Source organism: Myotis myotis, unplaced genomic scaffold (genome assembly GCF_014108235.1).
Source record: "Myotis myotis isolate mMyoMyo1 unplaced genomic scaffold, mMyoMyo1.p scaffold_m19_p_6, whole genome shotgun sequence".
Taxonomy (NCBI): Eukaryota; Metazoa; Chordata; class Mammalia; order Chiroptera; family Vespertilionidae; genus Myotis; species Myotis myotis.
This window is the reverse complement of record NW_023416368.1, coordinates 89992338-90007746: the sequence shown is the minus strand read 5'-3', so window position 1 is coordinate 90007746 and position 15409 is coordinate 89992338. Positions and strand designations below refer to the sequence as shown.

At 48.2% G+C, this 15409-nt stretch overlaps 1 protein-coding gene across 1 annotated transcript in view; it reads right to left on the bottom strand.

Moving 5' to 3' along the window:
* The window catches only part of SLC39A14 (solute carrier family 39 member 14), a 48973-nt gene that overhangs the window by 11443 nt on the left and 22121 nt on the right, over positions 1-15409 (bottom strand). Inside the window, exons 2-3 of the mRNA XM_036312829.1 lie at positions 4752-5020; positions 2453-2639 (exon numbers count right to left, since the gene is read on the bottom strand). Coding sequence (XP_036168722.1) covers positions 2453-2639; positions 4752-5006 — 442 coding nt within the window. The 5' untranslated portion in view covers positions 5007-5020. The remainder of the gene's footprint in view (positions 1-2452; positions 2640-4751; positions 5021-15409) is intronic.

Sequence of the window (15409 nt, the reverse complement as noted above, 5' to 3'; positions counted from 1 at the left end):
AAGATCACCCTGTACAGCAAATATTTCCTCTACCACCTCCCAGCGTCACACACTCCAGTGTGGACAAACCTGGGCCAGGATGCGGCACTCTCCTGTGAGCCACAGGGCTGGAGTGTGTACAATTACTCTATTTCCATTCAACAGGTAACCAGGCATTTCATGAACATAATTATTAAAAAATTAATACATTTTATTTCTGGAGCTGAAAAAAATAGCCCAAGATGAGGCCTTCCCTGTGAAGTGCTTCATGGGAATTTTGAGACAAACCTGAGATGGTTTAACTTAAACCAGATTTTTCTCCCATTGCTAAGAAGGAACAGATAAGGTCTGGGCACTGCATTTGGTACCTCTTCTGGCTGAGAGTCTTCTGACTGAGAAAGGCTGGGAGGCCCCTGACACAGGTTCTTTAAGAAAGACCATCCCCCTTGCCCTAGCTGGCATGGTTCAGTGGATAGAGCGTCAGCCTGCAGACTGAAGTGTCCCAGGTTTGATTCCAGCCAAGGGCACATGCCTGGGTTGTGGGCTCGATCCCCAGTAGGGGGCATGCAAGAGGCAACTGATCAATGATTCTCTCTGAAGAGAATCATCATCATTGATGTTTCTATCTCTCTCTCCGTCTCCCTTCCTCTCTGAAATCAATAAGAAATATATTTTTAAAAAACTTAAAAAAGAACAGAAAGACCATCCCCAAAGGAGGTCCCCCGCATAATCAACTTTCCTGCCTGAGCTGACAAAGGGGGCAGACTGTCAACCTGGGTCTTATTTCTTTCAGCTCCTCAGTGGTCACAATTAAAAAACAAAATTAAACATTTCCAAACAGTCAGGTAAGGGCACCAGGAAGCCAGTCCTATCAGGAGAAAGTCAAGATGCAAGGCAGGAAGGATGGAGGGCCCCTTCTCCTTTATCTTGTAATTTTCGTTTCGTTTGTTTGGGTGGAAAGCCTTTGTTCTACGTTCGGCTCTCTGCTACAAATTGTGGCCTGCTTTAAAAAAAAAAAAAAAAAAAGGATTGCTCACCTTTTAGGCCAGTTCTACTTATTAGCTCGTAACCTCTTACTTCTGCCTCGTTCCAGATGGATAATCTCTTGGTGGCCACCCCTGAGCACTGTGAGGGCCTCTACTTAGAACAGAGCGCCAAGGGCATGGATGGAGACCACCGGCTGCAACTTTCCTTTTGAGCCCTGCAACTGGGCTTAGGAAAGGCACTGAGGCAGGAGGCCGAGACCCCCCATAGGAGGGCAAATGCTAAGCGCCTTGCACCTGACATCCCCTGAGGGGGCCAAAGTACACCTGGGTGCCCCAAGAATGAGAGAAGGCCCTTGAGATCCAAAGTCAGACTCATTTGTGTCCCTTGATGTGAAGGAGAAGTTAATTTGTCAGGGGGCAGCTGTCAGGTGCCTGGGAGCACAGGGCGGGGGGCAGGATGTGGGGGGGTGGGGCAGGCTCGGTGGACTCCCTGGGAAAGAGGACGCGCACGTTCTGTTCTACTGCACCTCTGGGATGAGCTGGAAGAGCGCGTTAGAGAACAGCGTTCCAATGGACAGGGCGATGAAGTAAGTGAGCACACGGCTGAAAAACGCTTTCTCCATGCAGGGCAGGACGAGGGCTCCCAGGAGAGAGGCCAGGTTAATCAGTGAGACACTGAGGAAACCAAAGCCCCACACTGTGGAGGAACAAGAACAGATGAGGGCCTCCATTACTGAGAGTGGGTGCTCCTGCTGCCCGGGCAGCCCCCCTGAATCCAGCTGTGGTCTGGGCACACAGAAATGCACCAACCCAGCAGCAGGTATTTGCTGAGTCCGTCTCTTGCTGGGTGCTGCGGAGAAGCCTCAACAAATACTGCACAGCTGCTGTCCAGAAGCAGCTTACCTTTCAGATGGAGGCAGGTGAAAACATGAAAGACTAAGAGTTCAAGGACGACAGCAGGAAACAATGAGGCATGGCACCGGGAGCCTGTTCTGGGTATCAGTGTGGGCAGCACACACCAGCATGGCGGCACCTCAGAAGGGCTATCTGGGCCTGCGGGAGTCACGTGCACTCACAGGCCACGGTGAGTCCCCTGAGGCGGGAGCAGGGGTCCTGGGCAGGGGCGGGAGAAGGACGGGCTGGGCTGAGACAGACCCTGTAAGGTCTGAAATGCTAAATGAAAAGCCCCGGCGTGGCCCCTGTAGTTTCATGAAAACTAAAGTGGCAAAGGGGCCGTAAAAAGCAATCCACGGTCGGGCTGGCCCAAAGAGCCCAACACTAAGCGATGCACTGGCCACACCGGCCCATCTGACCACGTGCACCACCAGCTCTGCAGGTGCAAGGGCACCAGTATCGCCGTCACTCCCATCCACCCCGCCTGACGTGGATAAGCTGGCCACGTCACACACTGAGCAAGCAGCACTCTCGATCAGCAGAGGTCCGCGTGAAGACAAGCACGGGGGCCAGGCCTTCCTGTCCCAGCTCACCTTCCACCGTGCTCGGCCTCCCCTCCTCCGTCTGCTCGTTCTCCTCGTCCTCCTGGTTCTCAGAGGAGCAGGCCTGGGAGTCCAGCTGCTGGAGGATGGTGGGGCAGAAGTCCTGGAACTCACTCCGCCCGATCTGCGACTGGCTGCTGAGGTTGTGGGCAGCAAAGAGGGCTCCAGAACTGAAGCACTGAAACACAGGTGAGGGGCAGAGAGCCTTAGAACTGGTCATACCTTGCTCCAGGCAGTGGCCGACTCAGCCTTCCAAGAAAGAATTGTCCAAATATCACTGATTCTGTAAGACTAATCTACAGGGGTGGGAGCAAGGGGGTCCTTCAACTAGAAAAACTGTTATCTTAGAGCTCAGCCATCGGGTTTATACATATACATACCCCACATAAAACATCTGTAAGGGCCGCCCAGAGATTCTGGAAGAAACTAAATTCCAATCATTCTTGCCAGGATGTACTTTCTAGAAAACATGAGCCTATTTGTACACCTTAAGATACAGATTGAACCCGATAGCAAATCTGGCTGCACATCACAATAGCCCAGGGAACTATCCTATTAAAATGCAGATTCCAGATACTTCTCCAGAGCTATTAAGGATGGGAAGGGCGGGGGGGGGGGGGGGCAGCCAGTAGTCAGTGGCCATTGGCCATGAACTCTCCATCCCCTTGGGAGGCAGCAGGGGAGTTGTTCTCACACACTGTTCCTATGAAACACGGCAGTTTTCCTTCTCAATATACTTCATACATGTCAGTCTTTATCTGAGTTTGGATTTACGTGGGTCTATGTCTAGAATCAGCCTTGTGGGTGTGTGGACAAGGGAGTTTCTGGGCCTTCAAAGCTGAGGAGTCCACTGACCCCAAGACACTGCTGCTGTGCCAGGAAGCCTCTGGGGTCAGGCTGCATCAGCCCCGACGGCGGCCTCCTCACCAACGCAGACACTCACCACGCCCCTGTGGTTCTGTGTCCAGGCCACATGGGCCCCTGATCTCTCCTTCAAGGCGAAGCTCCAGGACACCTCCCCTCAGACCTGCCTGGACTGTTCTAGCGCACACTCATCTCCCGTTCTCATTCTTTAATCCTACAAGGACTGTCCAATCCACAGCATTTAATGCTTCATGTCAATATCAGCTAACTTTGTTCTCATTGGCTGAGTTCCCCATCTTGACAATAAACCCCCTAAACATGACTCATTTTGTTAGGGGCAGGAGGGAGAGAGAGAATAGTGGGGACTAGCTATAGTTATAAGAAATATTCATCATGCTCTGTTAACCATGATTTGTTCTCATTTAAGAAAGCACATTCTGACCTGGCTGGAAGTTGTATGCCCCTGGACCTGGGAGTTAACCCTGCATTTACTCTCCTTGCCTATCATCATGGAAAGATTAACAACCTTGCTGCCAAGAGAAACAATGGAGTTCCGGAGGTGCCCGCCCTCTGCAACCCCCAAACCCTCTACTCCAGCTGCTTTCCCTGTGATCTGTAACCATTATACCCATTCTTATTCCTTTTGCCTACTTCCCCATGTAATCTTTGTCCTTCTACCCAATATAAGCAGCTGGCTTATGGGGGTAGGCGGTTAGAGCAGATCTTTGTGGATGACCTACTGCTCTCCCCTGGTGGCTGCTTAACTGGCTCAAGTAGTGACAGGCAGTCTGGACCCATTCGTTGTCCCGTTTCAATTTTTCTCTATTTCTCACAACACTCAGCATAGGAAACAAAACAGATATAAAGCAAGTGCTGGCTGACGTCTACCTGGCTGCCTCAAATAGCCTTAGATGCAGATTAGCCAAGATGATGTGGGAGAAAGAACAAGGAGACAGAAGCCAAAGACCTGGGCCTTAGTCCCAGTCCCTCCAGGATGTCACTATGGGACCCTCAGTGTTCTGTCCCATAGACTAAAGATTTTCCATCCGCACCTAGAGGTGCTGTGAGGCTCAACTAGGAGAGAGGACGCAGGGCTTTGTAATCTACAAACTCTGTTGGAAATGCTAGCTGTCTTGGGAGCTCCAGCAGTTCCGGGTGATCTAAGTGCAGCTGCAAGGAAGAGCCTGGAGGGCTGAGAACCCCAATTCCTGCTACCCTTTGGTAATGGCTTAAAAACACCCATGCAGGTGGGAAGGCAGCGCAGCTGGAGATTCAGACTTGCTGACGCAGGCAACGGGAAGAGCTGGCTTCTGCTGTGTCATCAAGGTTTGCCTACCCCAAGTCCCTGCTCCAGCAGCTCAGCTCCTGTGCCTGACTGGACTGTGAGCCCTGAGAGCAGAGTGCTGAGCAGAGCAGGGAGCCTTACCATGGACAGGTTCCTCTGTCCCTGTAGGGGCTGGGTGACATTGGCCTGGCCCACTCCCACATGCAGGTGGTTGAGCAGGGCCTTTAGCTGCTGCAGAGTGAGGCTGTCACCCTCCCCATAGCGATGCATGAGGTCCTGCAGGAAAGAGGCGGCACTGATGGCTGGCGTCCCCGTGGACACAGCATATGTTTCAGGAGCAGCTGTCCATAAGCTGAGTAGGGTCAGCAGGAAGCAGCCAGGGTGTAGCAGCTTCATGGTGATCAGTAACCCTGCAAGAACAAAAAGGCAGATGAAGGTGAGGTTTAAAAAACCTACCTCTCAGCCCCGGCCAGGTAGCTCAGTTAGAGCATCATCCTGAGACGCCAAGATTGTGGGTTGGATCCCCATTGAAGGCGCATACAAAAATCAACCAATGAATGCATAAACAAGTGGCACAACAAGCTGATGTTTCTCTCTGTTCCTCCCTCCCCCACCCCCCTCTAGAGTCAATAAATAAATAAGCACAATTTTAAAGTCCTTATCTTTTAAAGATACAGAAATAATCTTGGATTAAACAGTATCTGGGATTTGCTTCCACATAATTAAGGAGGAGTACTGGCATGGGAGTACAGATGAGACAAAATGGGACATGAGTTGGTCATTGCTGAACCTAAGTGATATGTAGATGGCAACTCGTTATACTATTCAGTCTACTTTTGTATATGTTTGAAATTCTCCAAAATAACCTAAAAAATTAATACTACCACTAAAATAAGAAAAAACAGACTGGGAAAAATACGTGCCATCAAATATGACAAAGGTTTACTTCTATCCTACCTAAATTAGGGACACACACATGGAAAACATGCAGTCTCTCTGGTTTGTTAAGAGTACAAATGGAAACGATGGATAATGCTACTGCAACTTATTAAAATAGCAACACAGATTTTTTAAAAAAATATAAAACCAAAAGTTAGTGAGGCTGAACAACCAAAGAAGATGCGGCTGGTGGCTATAAAATAATGTGACTCTTGAAAAGCTATGATAATAGAAGTATTTAAATCCTCTGAATCTGTAATTCTACTTCCAGAATTTACAGTCACAGAGCAATTCAAAAACAAAAAGGCTACAGGCAGAAAGATGTGTTAGGGTGAAATTTAACGTTAAGAAGAAAAACAATTATGTAGCAGAGTTAAGAACTGAGAAGGGCCGAAACCGGTTTGGCTCGGTGGATAGAGCATCGGCCTGCGGACTGAAAGGTCCCAGGTTTGATTCCGGTCAAGGGCATGTACCTGGGTTGTGGGCACATCCCCAGTAGATGTGCAGGAGGCAGCTGATCGATGTTTCTCTCATCATCGATGTTTCTAACTATCTCTCTCCCTTCCTCTCTGTAAAAAATCAATAAAACATATTTAAAAAAAAAAAAAAAAGGAACTGAGAAGGAACAAAGAAAAATGAAAGCTTTAAGACAGTAGGACACACGATTTTTCATTTGTTAAATCATTTCCCTTCTTACAGTTATAATTTAATTAGTGAAATAAACATCAGGAAGGGAAAAGGAGGCTCCTACTTAATCCAGACCCAGGACCCAGTCACGGCAGTAGTTTCCACGCCTCCCTAACCATGAGGCCTCGCTGTGGGTCACTCCACCTCCAGCCTCTGCTTGCGACAGAGGAGCTACACAGCAGAGTGGTTCTGTGGTGGGCAGTTAGACAGACATGAGCAGAGCAAGGACGATGGGCCAGGTACAGAAGGTCACCTGGGTGGACAACCCCCAGGTGCTTAGCAAGGGACAACCGATTGTAGGGGGGGACCTGCCCCGTAGGGTGACCTTTCTTCCCCCAGCATATTTGCTGGTCATGCGGTTTGGACCCCCTGACCTTTCCTCCCTAGAGATAACATCTAGACCTCAGTCATATTTTATTTAGCTCCAGGCCCAGATAAGCAACAGAACCGGCCACAGCTGTCCTCAGGACCAGCTGCACTGGACAATGACCCCCTGCGCTGGTGCCGGCCAATCAGTGGAGACCACAACCCTGAAAGGACACCCCTGGAAAACTGCTGAATATGCTATTGAGATCTTCCCCTGGGACCTCCCCATAAATCTCCACCCTCAAAACCCTTAGGACAGAGGACCCAGTGCCTCTCCCTTTCCCTGTCCCTTTCCCTTCCCTGCCCCAGGCAAGTTACCATTAGCTTCCTCACTCCCAAGCTCCAAGGGCCCTTCCTTTACCTCTGTAACTTGTTTCCTAAGCCCTTTTCTTCTAGGAATTACTTTTTCTACCTCTGTGATTTTATAAATAAATATTCTCTTACAGTTTGGGTCTTGGCTCTGAATTTTTTCCTAGCCAGAACCCAACTACCAAGGTTGCAGAACCAAAGTTAGGTTTGACCCCACTGGCCAGACACCTAGTGCCGTTCCGGCCGCCTACAACAGCTCAGAGCAGGCCTGTTTGCATCCCGGATCTGCCCCTTACCGGCTGTGTGATCTCTGGTGAGGTATTAACCAGCGTCAACATTCTAGAAACACCCAGACCAGCGACGGCCTTTGGTGTCAGAAAGACCTAGCTTGAATTCCCGCAATACTGCTTACCCAGAGTGACCTTGGCCAAGTTACTTTGGCTCCTCTCCACACTTTGGTTCTCTCGTCTATAAACTTGGTAGCACTCATTGGGTTACTGTGAAGATTTACTGCAATGAGCTGCGATAAGTCTACTGAGTGCATGGGCTTTAGAAAGCACTCAATGAAGTGTGGCTATTACTTTAAGACTTACAATTAGCAGAGTTCTTCTACTTTGACTCCTTCTCAGCCCAGACACTGAGCTGCTAACAGAAATATCCCTTTGGCTGACTTTATTTATTCCAGGCCTGTGGCGCACACATCACACAAGTCCCTGACCGCAAGCACATCTGGGACATTCCAGGCGGTATGGGGCATACACAGAATCTGAGGCACAAAGCATCACTCTTTATGGAATATACTTCGAGTCACGCAAACGAATGGATTGGGTATCACAAAAACGATGCTTCGTAAAAGTGTTACTTTGAGACTAACAACTCTCAAATCTCCACCAAGAACCAAAAGTTAAATTACGGTGTGCAGGGTGGATCTTAGCCCAAAATGGCTAAACCCCACTGTACGAAGAAAGCTGTTCTCCGCCTGACCACACCCGTCTGTCTAAGGGTCGACTTGGACTGTCAAAATGAAGAGCTGCGTGGACTTAGGAGAGGCAGCCAGGCAGAGAGGCAGCTAGCGCTACCCGTGTGCACCTTGCTTTGCACTGATGTTCATGATTCCTGTAAGAGAATCGGGACACTTATACTAAATGAGGAGACGGGTTCAGAGATTAGGAAACGTGATCCATTGCCAGCAAATAGAGCAGTGAAGCCAGAAACTAAATTTTTCATGGAAGGAAGCCAGGTCTGAAGGACACTAAAGCCAGAGCACTCTTAACCACTATCCCTGCTGGATAGAGACACAAAAATACACACCCTGGCTCCCATGAAGACCCACAAAATCCTGCATCCTCTGGGCAGACGGGCCCCAGCTCCTATCAGCCCAGGAAGCACCGGTGTAGAGGAACCCCCAGATACGCCTCAGCAGCTGGCCTGTATTGTAGGGCTCCTTCTATAGAACCACTTCCACAAAAACAACTGTTCTACTTTAGCTATAATTCTCAAATTTATCTGTAGCAACTTCAAAACGTCAGAAAAAAACAAATATAAAAATCTCTTCAAGCATGAATTTTAGCTCTACCTGGATTGGTATTCATGTCAAGGTCAGCATTTATTGAGTATTGGTTCTTCACTGACCCCAGGGGCCATGGCAGCCTGGAGCGGGTGGGTAGATTCAGCAAGGGGAGCCTTCCTGCCTGGCCAGCACTCTGACGTAGCCCACCCCCCAGAGCCTAATAACAACGGGAGGGTAGTAAGAAGTCTGGTCCAGGCACCTGGGAGTTGCTCAAGACACTGCAAATCCAAGTGACCCCGGACTTCTGGCAGACACGAGAAGGAAAGCTTCCCGCTCCAATGCAGATTTTTCTTCCCTTTACCTACAAGTTATTCTTAGAAAAAAGGTTTCTAAAAAGAAAGAAGAGAGGCCAAACACACACACAGCTCTTGGTATAGCTGGATGGTGCAGTTGGGCAAGTCCTTGCCGTGTGGCCCCAGCTGCAGGAGGAAGCCGGGTCTACTAAGGCCATGGAAATGGGCGGGCCGGTGGGCCGCTGCAGTCCTCCCAAGGAGCTGAGCCCACTGCCCTCAAGGACACCTTCCAGGAGTAGTAAGAAGAGCATGTGGGACAGGGCATCAAAGGAAGTTGGAGAGCCCTAACAGGTGTGGCTCAGTGGACAGAGCGTCGGCCTGCAGACTGAGGGTCCCAGGTTCGATTCCAGTCAAGGGCATGGACCGTGGTTTCGGGCACATCCCCAGTAGGGGGCGTGCAGGAGGCGGCTGATCGATGTTTCTCTCTCAGCGATGTTTCTGACTCTCTATCCCTCTCCCTTCCTCTCTGTAAAAAAATCAATAAAAAAAAATTTTTTTAAAGGAAGTTGGAGAGACAAAGGCTTGAGGGTGCCATTGGCTCAGAAGACCAGGCTCTCCCACTAAAGAGAAGCTGCAGTTTCCCCATTCCTTTGTTCACTCGGCTTGGGTTCAAAGAAGTCAATTATTTTAGTGCCTTAGCTCAATCTCCAAGGCGCTAGACCCAATCCTTGGGGGTCTGGGGGGAATGAAAGACCTATGAGGAAGCCCGACCCTCTGTGGAACTTCAGAGGTGCCCTTACCATCTTGGAGGCTCCGAAATCAGAACTGCACATGCCCGTCACCTTCACTTGGTCTAGAAATGCCTCATCTTAGAAGCTGCACTCTGTCCTGTGGACACACCTGACTGCTGGACTCACCATGCTGCATTCTTTCTATGCCCACTCCCCTTTCAGAGGGGAACAAACATTTACTTCTCTTTGGGGTGACAAAGTAGTGACATGCCATGATACTTGGTCCAGAGGGTGGACATGGATGTGAGTAGAACAGGCAGCAGAGACCTGTGGGGCCTGGGAGCTGCTAGGCCTCAAAACATCCACTCCCTTCCCTGACCACCAGCTGACTAGCTAGTCCACTATTCTCAGATTCCTCTGGGGCCAGGAATGACATGTGGAAGTTAAGATCAAATGCTCCAGAGACAGCCAGCTGGTGTAGTTCAATGGTTGAGCATCGACCTATGAACCAGGAGGTCATGATTCCATTCCCTGTCAGGACACGTGCTGGGGTTGTGGGCTTGATCCCCAGTAGGGGGCATGCAAGAAGCAGCTGATCAATGATCCTCTCTCATCACTGATATTTCTATCTCTCCCTATACCTTCCTCTCTGAAATCAATAAAAACGTGTTTAAAAAAATTTTTTAATGCTCCAGAGACAAACTTGGCTAAGGCATAACTGTTTCCAAGGCCAACTGGTAAACCACAGAAAATGGGTAAGACATGTGTTTGAAATCCTACCCAATATGTTGAGTTGGTTCCCCCTCAAAGTATGGGCTATAGGGGAGCACAATAAATTACAACGCTAGCACTCTTCAGCTGCGGTCTCAGGCGGCTGGGGTAGCAATCCATGCAAGGGCAATCTGAATTTGGTCTTTTCATAGCACTTTATATAAAGTTGAGAAAAGGCTGGCTGCTACACCAAATAATGACCCTGGGGGCTGGAGGGGTGGATGAGGGGTTGTAGTGAGCATGTGGGAAGAAGGGGATGCTGTAGTGATATGAATGATGTTCCCAGAGTGCTGGTCCCACTTCTGACTGGCCTCAGTGAATCATCCTGAGCTTCCTATCAACTGTCTTCATCCATACTTGAAATCCCAAGAACATAAAAGAGGTATGTAGTTACCCCACTGGCGTGGCTCAGTGGTTCAGTGTCAACCTATGAACCAGGAGGTCACAGTTCGATTCCTGGTCAGGGTACATGCCCGATTGTGGACTCAATCCCCAGTAGGGGGCGAGCAGGAGGCAGCCGATCAATTATTCTCTCATCATTGATATTTCTCTCTCTCTCTCCCTTCCTCTTGGAAATCAATAAAAATGTGTGTGTGTGTGTGTGTGTGTGTGTGTGTGTGTGTATACACTGAGTGGCCAGATTATTATGACCATGTGACGTTTGTAGGCAAATTAGCTATAGTTTCCCGCTGAAGTTGCTAGAGAGCCAGATCATTATAAACGTTTGAATAGTACAACGTATCTAAGTATCCTTGCTGATCAGGTTCATCCTATCATGTTGATGGTGTATCCCAATGGAGATGGCTTCTTTCAACAAGACAATACGCCATGCCACGCTGCTCGTATTGTGCAGGAGTGGTTTCAAGAACATGAGGGAGACTTTACCTTGCTTAGGTGGCCCCCACAATCACCAGGTCTCAATCCAATTGAGCATTTGTGGGACGAAGTTCAAAGAGCCATCAGGCAGCTGGTTCCACAACCATCAGATCTCACAGAACTGGACAGTGCTATTCATCAGGCATGGTGTCAGATTCCTCGCATCACCTTTCAACATCTCGTGAAGTCAATGCCAAGAAGAATCGCCGCAGTATTGAAGGCAAAAGGTGGCCCAACAAAGTACTGATGGGGTGGTCATAATAATCTGGCCGGTAAAATAATCTGGCCACCCAGTGTATATATTTTTTTCTTTTTAAAGAGGTGTCTAGTTCTTTTACTTCCTCTCAGGACAGACAGCTGATGTCTCTGAGACACCTGTGGCCTCCTCACATTCCTCCAGGGCTGGGAGCATCAACGACACAACCAACTACTACAAGGCAGCTCCTACCCCTCTGGGGTTCTTTCCCACCAACAGCTCATCTCTGCAGACCGCCAAGTAGACTGGTCTTTCCACTGTCCCACCCCACCCTATCAGAGGGCTGGGACTTGTCAACCTAACAGGACCATCTCCCCAGTGGACATTCCCAAAGGCCGATGGCCCTGAGTGAGTCCAGGGGCAACATTCCTGAGCCTCCCTGGGGAGACATCAAAAATCCCTGAAACCTGCAGGCGACGGACGCAGCCAGGCCTCGGGCCGAGGCGGAGGTCCTGAGGAATCAGAAATCCGGCACTCACCTCGCTGGGCTCAGGGGGTGACACTAACTAGGGCAGCACCAACTCTGGCGGCAGAAGGCCATGGGCTTGGTGTGCGAAGTCCAGTTTGCAGCGACTCCACGCAACTCACTGACCTCACCAGGTTTGTTTCCTCATTTTGGAAAGAGGAAAACAAACCCTCGGGGGTGTGAGTAAGGAAGTTAAAGAATGCTGAAACACTATATAAAGATAAAGATTTCTGAGGTAAGATGGAGAATTGAAATGGCATCAAAAATTTCCTTCCCCTGATAATTAACATTTGAGTAAAAAAAAAAAAAAATTGTATAAAAAGCAAGCAAGAAAAACAGTCACCAAGAGCAGCCAAACAAAGAGATGGGCAAACTCTGATAGAATAACTTCAAAACCACAGGCGAGGAAAGGAATGTGGAGGCATCCCGCACGGCTCATCTCCTAGCCCAGTGGTCAGCAAACTGCGGCTCGCGAGCCACATGCGGCTCTTTGGCCCCTTGAGTGTGGCTCTTCCACAAAATACCACGTGCGGGCGCGCATGTACAGTGCGATTGAAACTTCATGGCCCATGCGCAGAAGTCGGTATTTTGTGGAAGAGCCACACTTAAGGGGCCAAAGAGCCGCAGTTTGCCGACCACTGTACCTAGCCTCCTAGCCCGGCTCATCTCCTAGCCTCCTTGCCAGGCCCAGACCTGAAGCCATGGTAATGAAAGCAGACCATGAGAATTCCAACTTCTCCCAAATGGGGAGGTGGGTGGGAATGGAAAATTGCCAATGTTTCCTCCCTCAATATAGGGAGTACTGGGGAAAGCTGCTGGGAAGAACACCAAATAGGTGAAATTCAAAGAACAATGGGCTGGCTCTCTGAGGGAAAGCAGGGCTCTGAGGCACATACTGAATGAACTGAGGGAAAACTGAGTTTTCCTCTGCCTCCAAGAGAAACGGAGCACGCCCCTAAATAAGTGGGCCGAGCCACACCACGGGGGCTGTTACCCAAATCCCAGAACAGAAGACACTCCATCTCCCCTCCTCACACCCACAGTCCTCGTTCATCCAGGCTACAAAACAGGTCACAAATACCCAGCTCTCAGCACTGCCTTGGTGGGGATGGAGTCAAATCTACCTCAACGTGCTGGGAAGAAAGCCATGTCTTATTTTGGAGCCAGAGCGAGAGAGCACCAGCATGAACATGAAAAGAAACAGCACGCCAACCCTGCAAAAGACAAAGATGCCAACTGAAAGTGCGACCTAGCTCCCCACGACTGCCTCACAGTGCAGAGTAACTCAATCAGAATGTGATGCAATACACAGCTCGCGCACGAGATAAAAGGAGGTGCAGGCTACTCAAAAACAAGACAGTAGCCCCGAAGAATAAATTATAATGAACAGATCAAAATTCTATCAGTAATTTCAAAGGAAAATACTGACAGAGGAAGGTTTGAGATCACAGTGGACGCAGAAGTTTAAGACAAACTGAAACAAATACAGTCATGTGCGGCTTAACGACAGACATACATTCTGAGAAACGTGTCATTAGGCAATTTCGTCATTGTGAACATCACAGAATGTACTAGTACTTACACAAACCTACATGGTATAGGCTACTGCTCTGTAGGGAGGAAAAATAATTTTGGGAGAGACCCAGTTAAACTGCAGTAACTCACCCAAATAGCTGAAGCCACCACCTTAAATACCACCTTTAGGTGAAGACAGAAGAATACGTTGGAGCCCTGGTCGGGTTGCTCAGTTAGTTAGCGTCATCCCAATACGCCAAGGTTGCAGGTTGGCTCCCCAGCCAGGGCACATACAAGAAACTACCAATGAATGCATAATTAAGTGGAACAGCAAATTGATGTCTCTCTCTCTCTCTCATAGATAAAAAAAATAAAAAAGATGCTGGGGGTGGGGGAGTCAATTATGGGAGTTGCCAGGCAAAGCAGAGTAAACCAGGGTAGGGTTGCTGTTATGCAGACGCAGACGCCTTCTGCACTGATAAGAGTTTCTGGAGATAAGGTCACCCCCCTCTTCCGGGTACAGTGAGGGAGGCACCCTAACAAATGAAGGGCTCCCTTACAAGTGTGACTGTCCTTTACAAAAGGTCACTTCTACCTGGTTTTCAGAGCTTTTCACATGTGTGCTGCTCCTTAAATTAACCAGCCTAAAATAATCCTTGTGCCAAAGAACATATTTTGGGGTGACAAATCCTCTTCCCCTACAGCTCCCAGGCTGCAAACCATACAGCATGCTATTGTACAGAACACTGTAAGCAATTGCACTGCAACGTCACGATGCTGCAACAGGAACTTTTCAGCTTATAATCTTAGGGAAGCGTTGTCATATATGCAGTCATGCATTGAACGTAATGTCGTCATGGGGCATGTGACTGTAACAAGATCAGCACAGGGGTGATTAATTGGTGTTTCTGAAATAGAGAACCCAAGGATGGAATAGAGGGTACATTTCAAGATAAATACAAGATTTCCCTGAAACGAAAAGAAAAAACCAGGATCTAAAGATTTAAATAATACATTGTATTCCACAAAAATGTGATGCAGACAGAATGCTCAACACAGACAGTTCAGTTAAGCTACTGAACTGTAAGAGACCTTTTCAGGCATCCAGAGGAAACATTTTTTTTTTTTGCACCAAAATATTTTATTACAAAAATTGTTAAACATACTAAACTTATTTTAAGTGGCAGAAAATTCAGGCTGCCCTCATCTTCCTCATAGCAACATTCAGGATCACAAGAAAATGCAACAATGTTTACACAATTCTAAGAGAAAAGAAAATATGAACCACGGATATTATTCTCAACCAACATGAAATGCAGCTAAGTAATACATTTTTAAAAAGGAGCCCAGGAATGCAGAAACCATGATAAGATGACTGATGGTAAGCAATAAACCCTTTAAATAAGAAATAATAAAAACTATGGGGGCCCTGGCTGGTGTGGCTCAGTTGGCTGAGTGTAGTCCCGTGGGCCAAAAGGTTGATGGTTCCCTTCCCAGTCACGGCACATGCCCAGGTTGGGGGCTCACTCCCCAGTTAGGGTGTGTGCGGGAGGCGGCCGTGCAGTTACTCTCTGTCACACCCTAGTTCCCCTCTCTCTCCCTCTCCCTTCTTCTCTCTCTAGAATCAATAAAAACATATTTTAAACAATTTTTTAAAAACAACTATGGGGATTATGGTTCTAGGAAAGAACCTAAATGTTATAAAAATGGACAATTTAATAATATAGTAAAAACAAGAGAAGGGAAGAAAGGAAATGAGAAAAAATGTGAAAATAGTAATGTCTTCATTTTTCATGGCAAAGAGTCAATCAATAGTGTTTAAAATGGAAACAAGTAATTATAGCGATGACTCACAAGGTCTTATTTTTCTTAAATATATTTTTATTCATTTTAGAGAGAGAGGAAGGGAGATGGAGAGAAACACAGAATAGCTGCTTCATGCCCCCTACTGGGAACCGCGCCTGCAATCAGGACATGTACCCCAACCAGGAATCAAACCAGTGACCCTTCAGTGAACGGGGCGACACTCAACCAAGCTACACTGGCCATGGCACAAGGTCTTTTTTTTTCCCCCCTAACC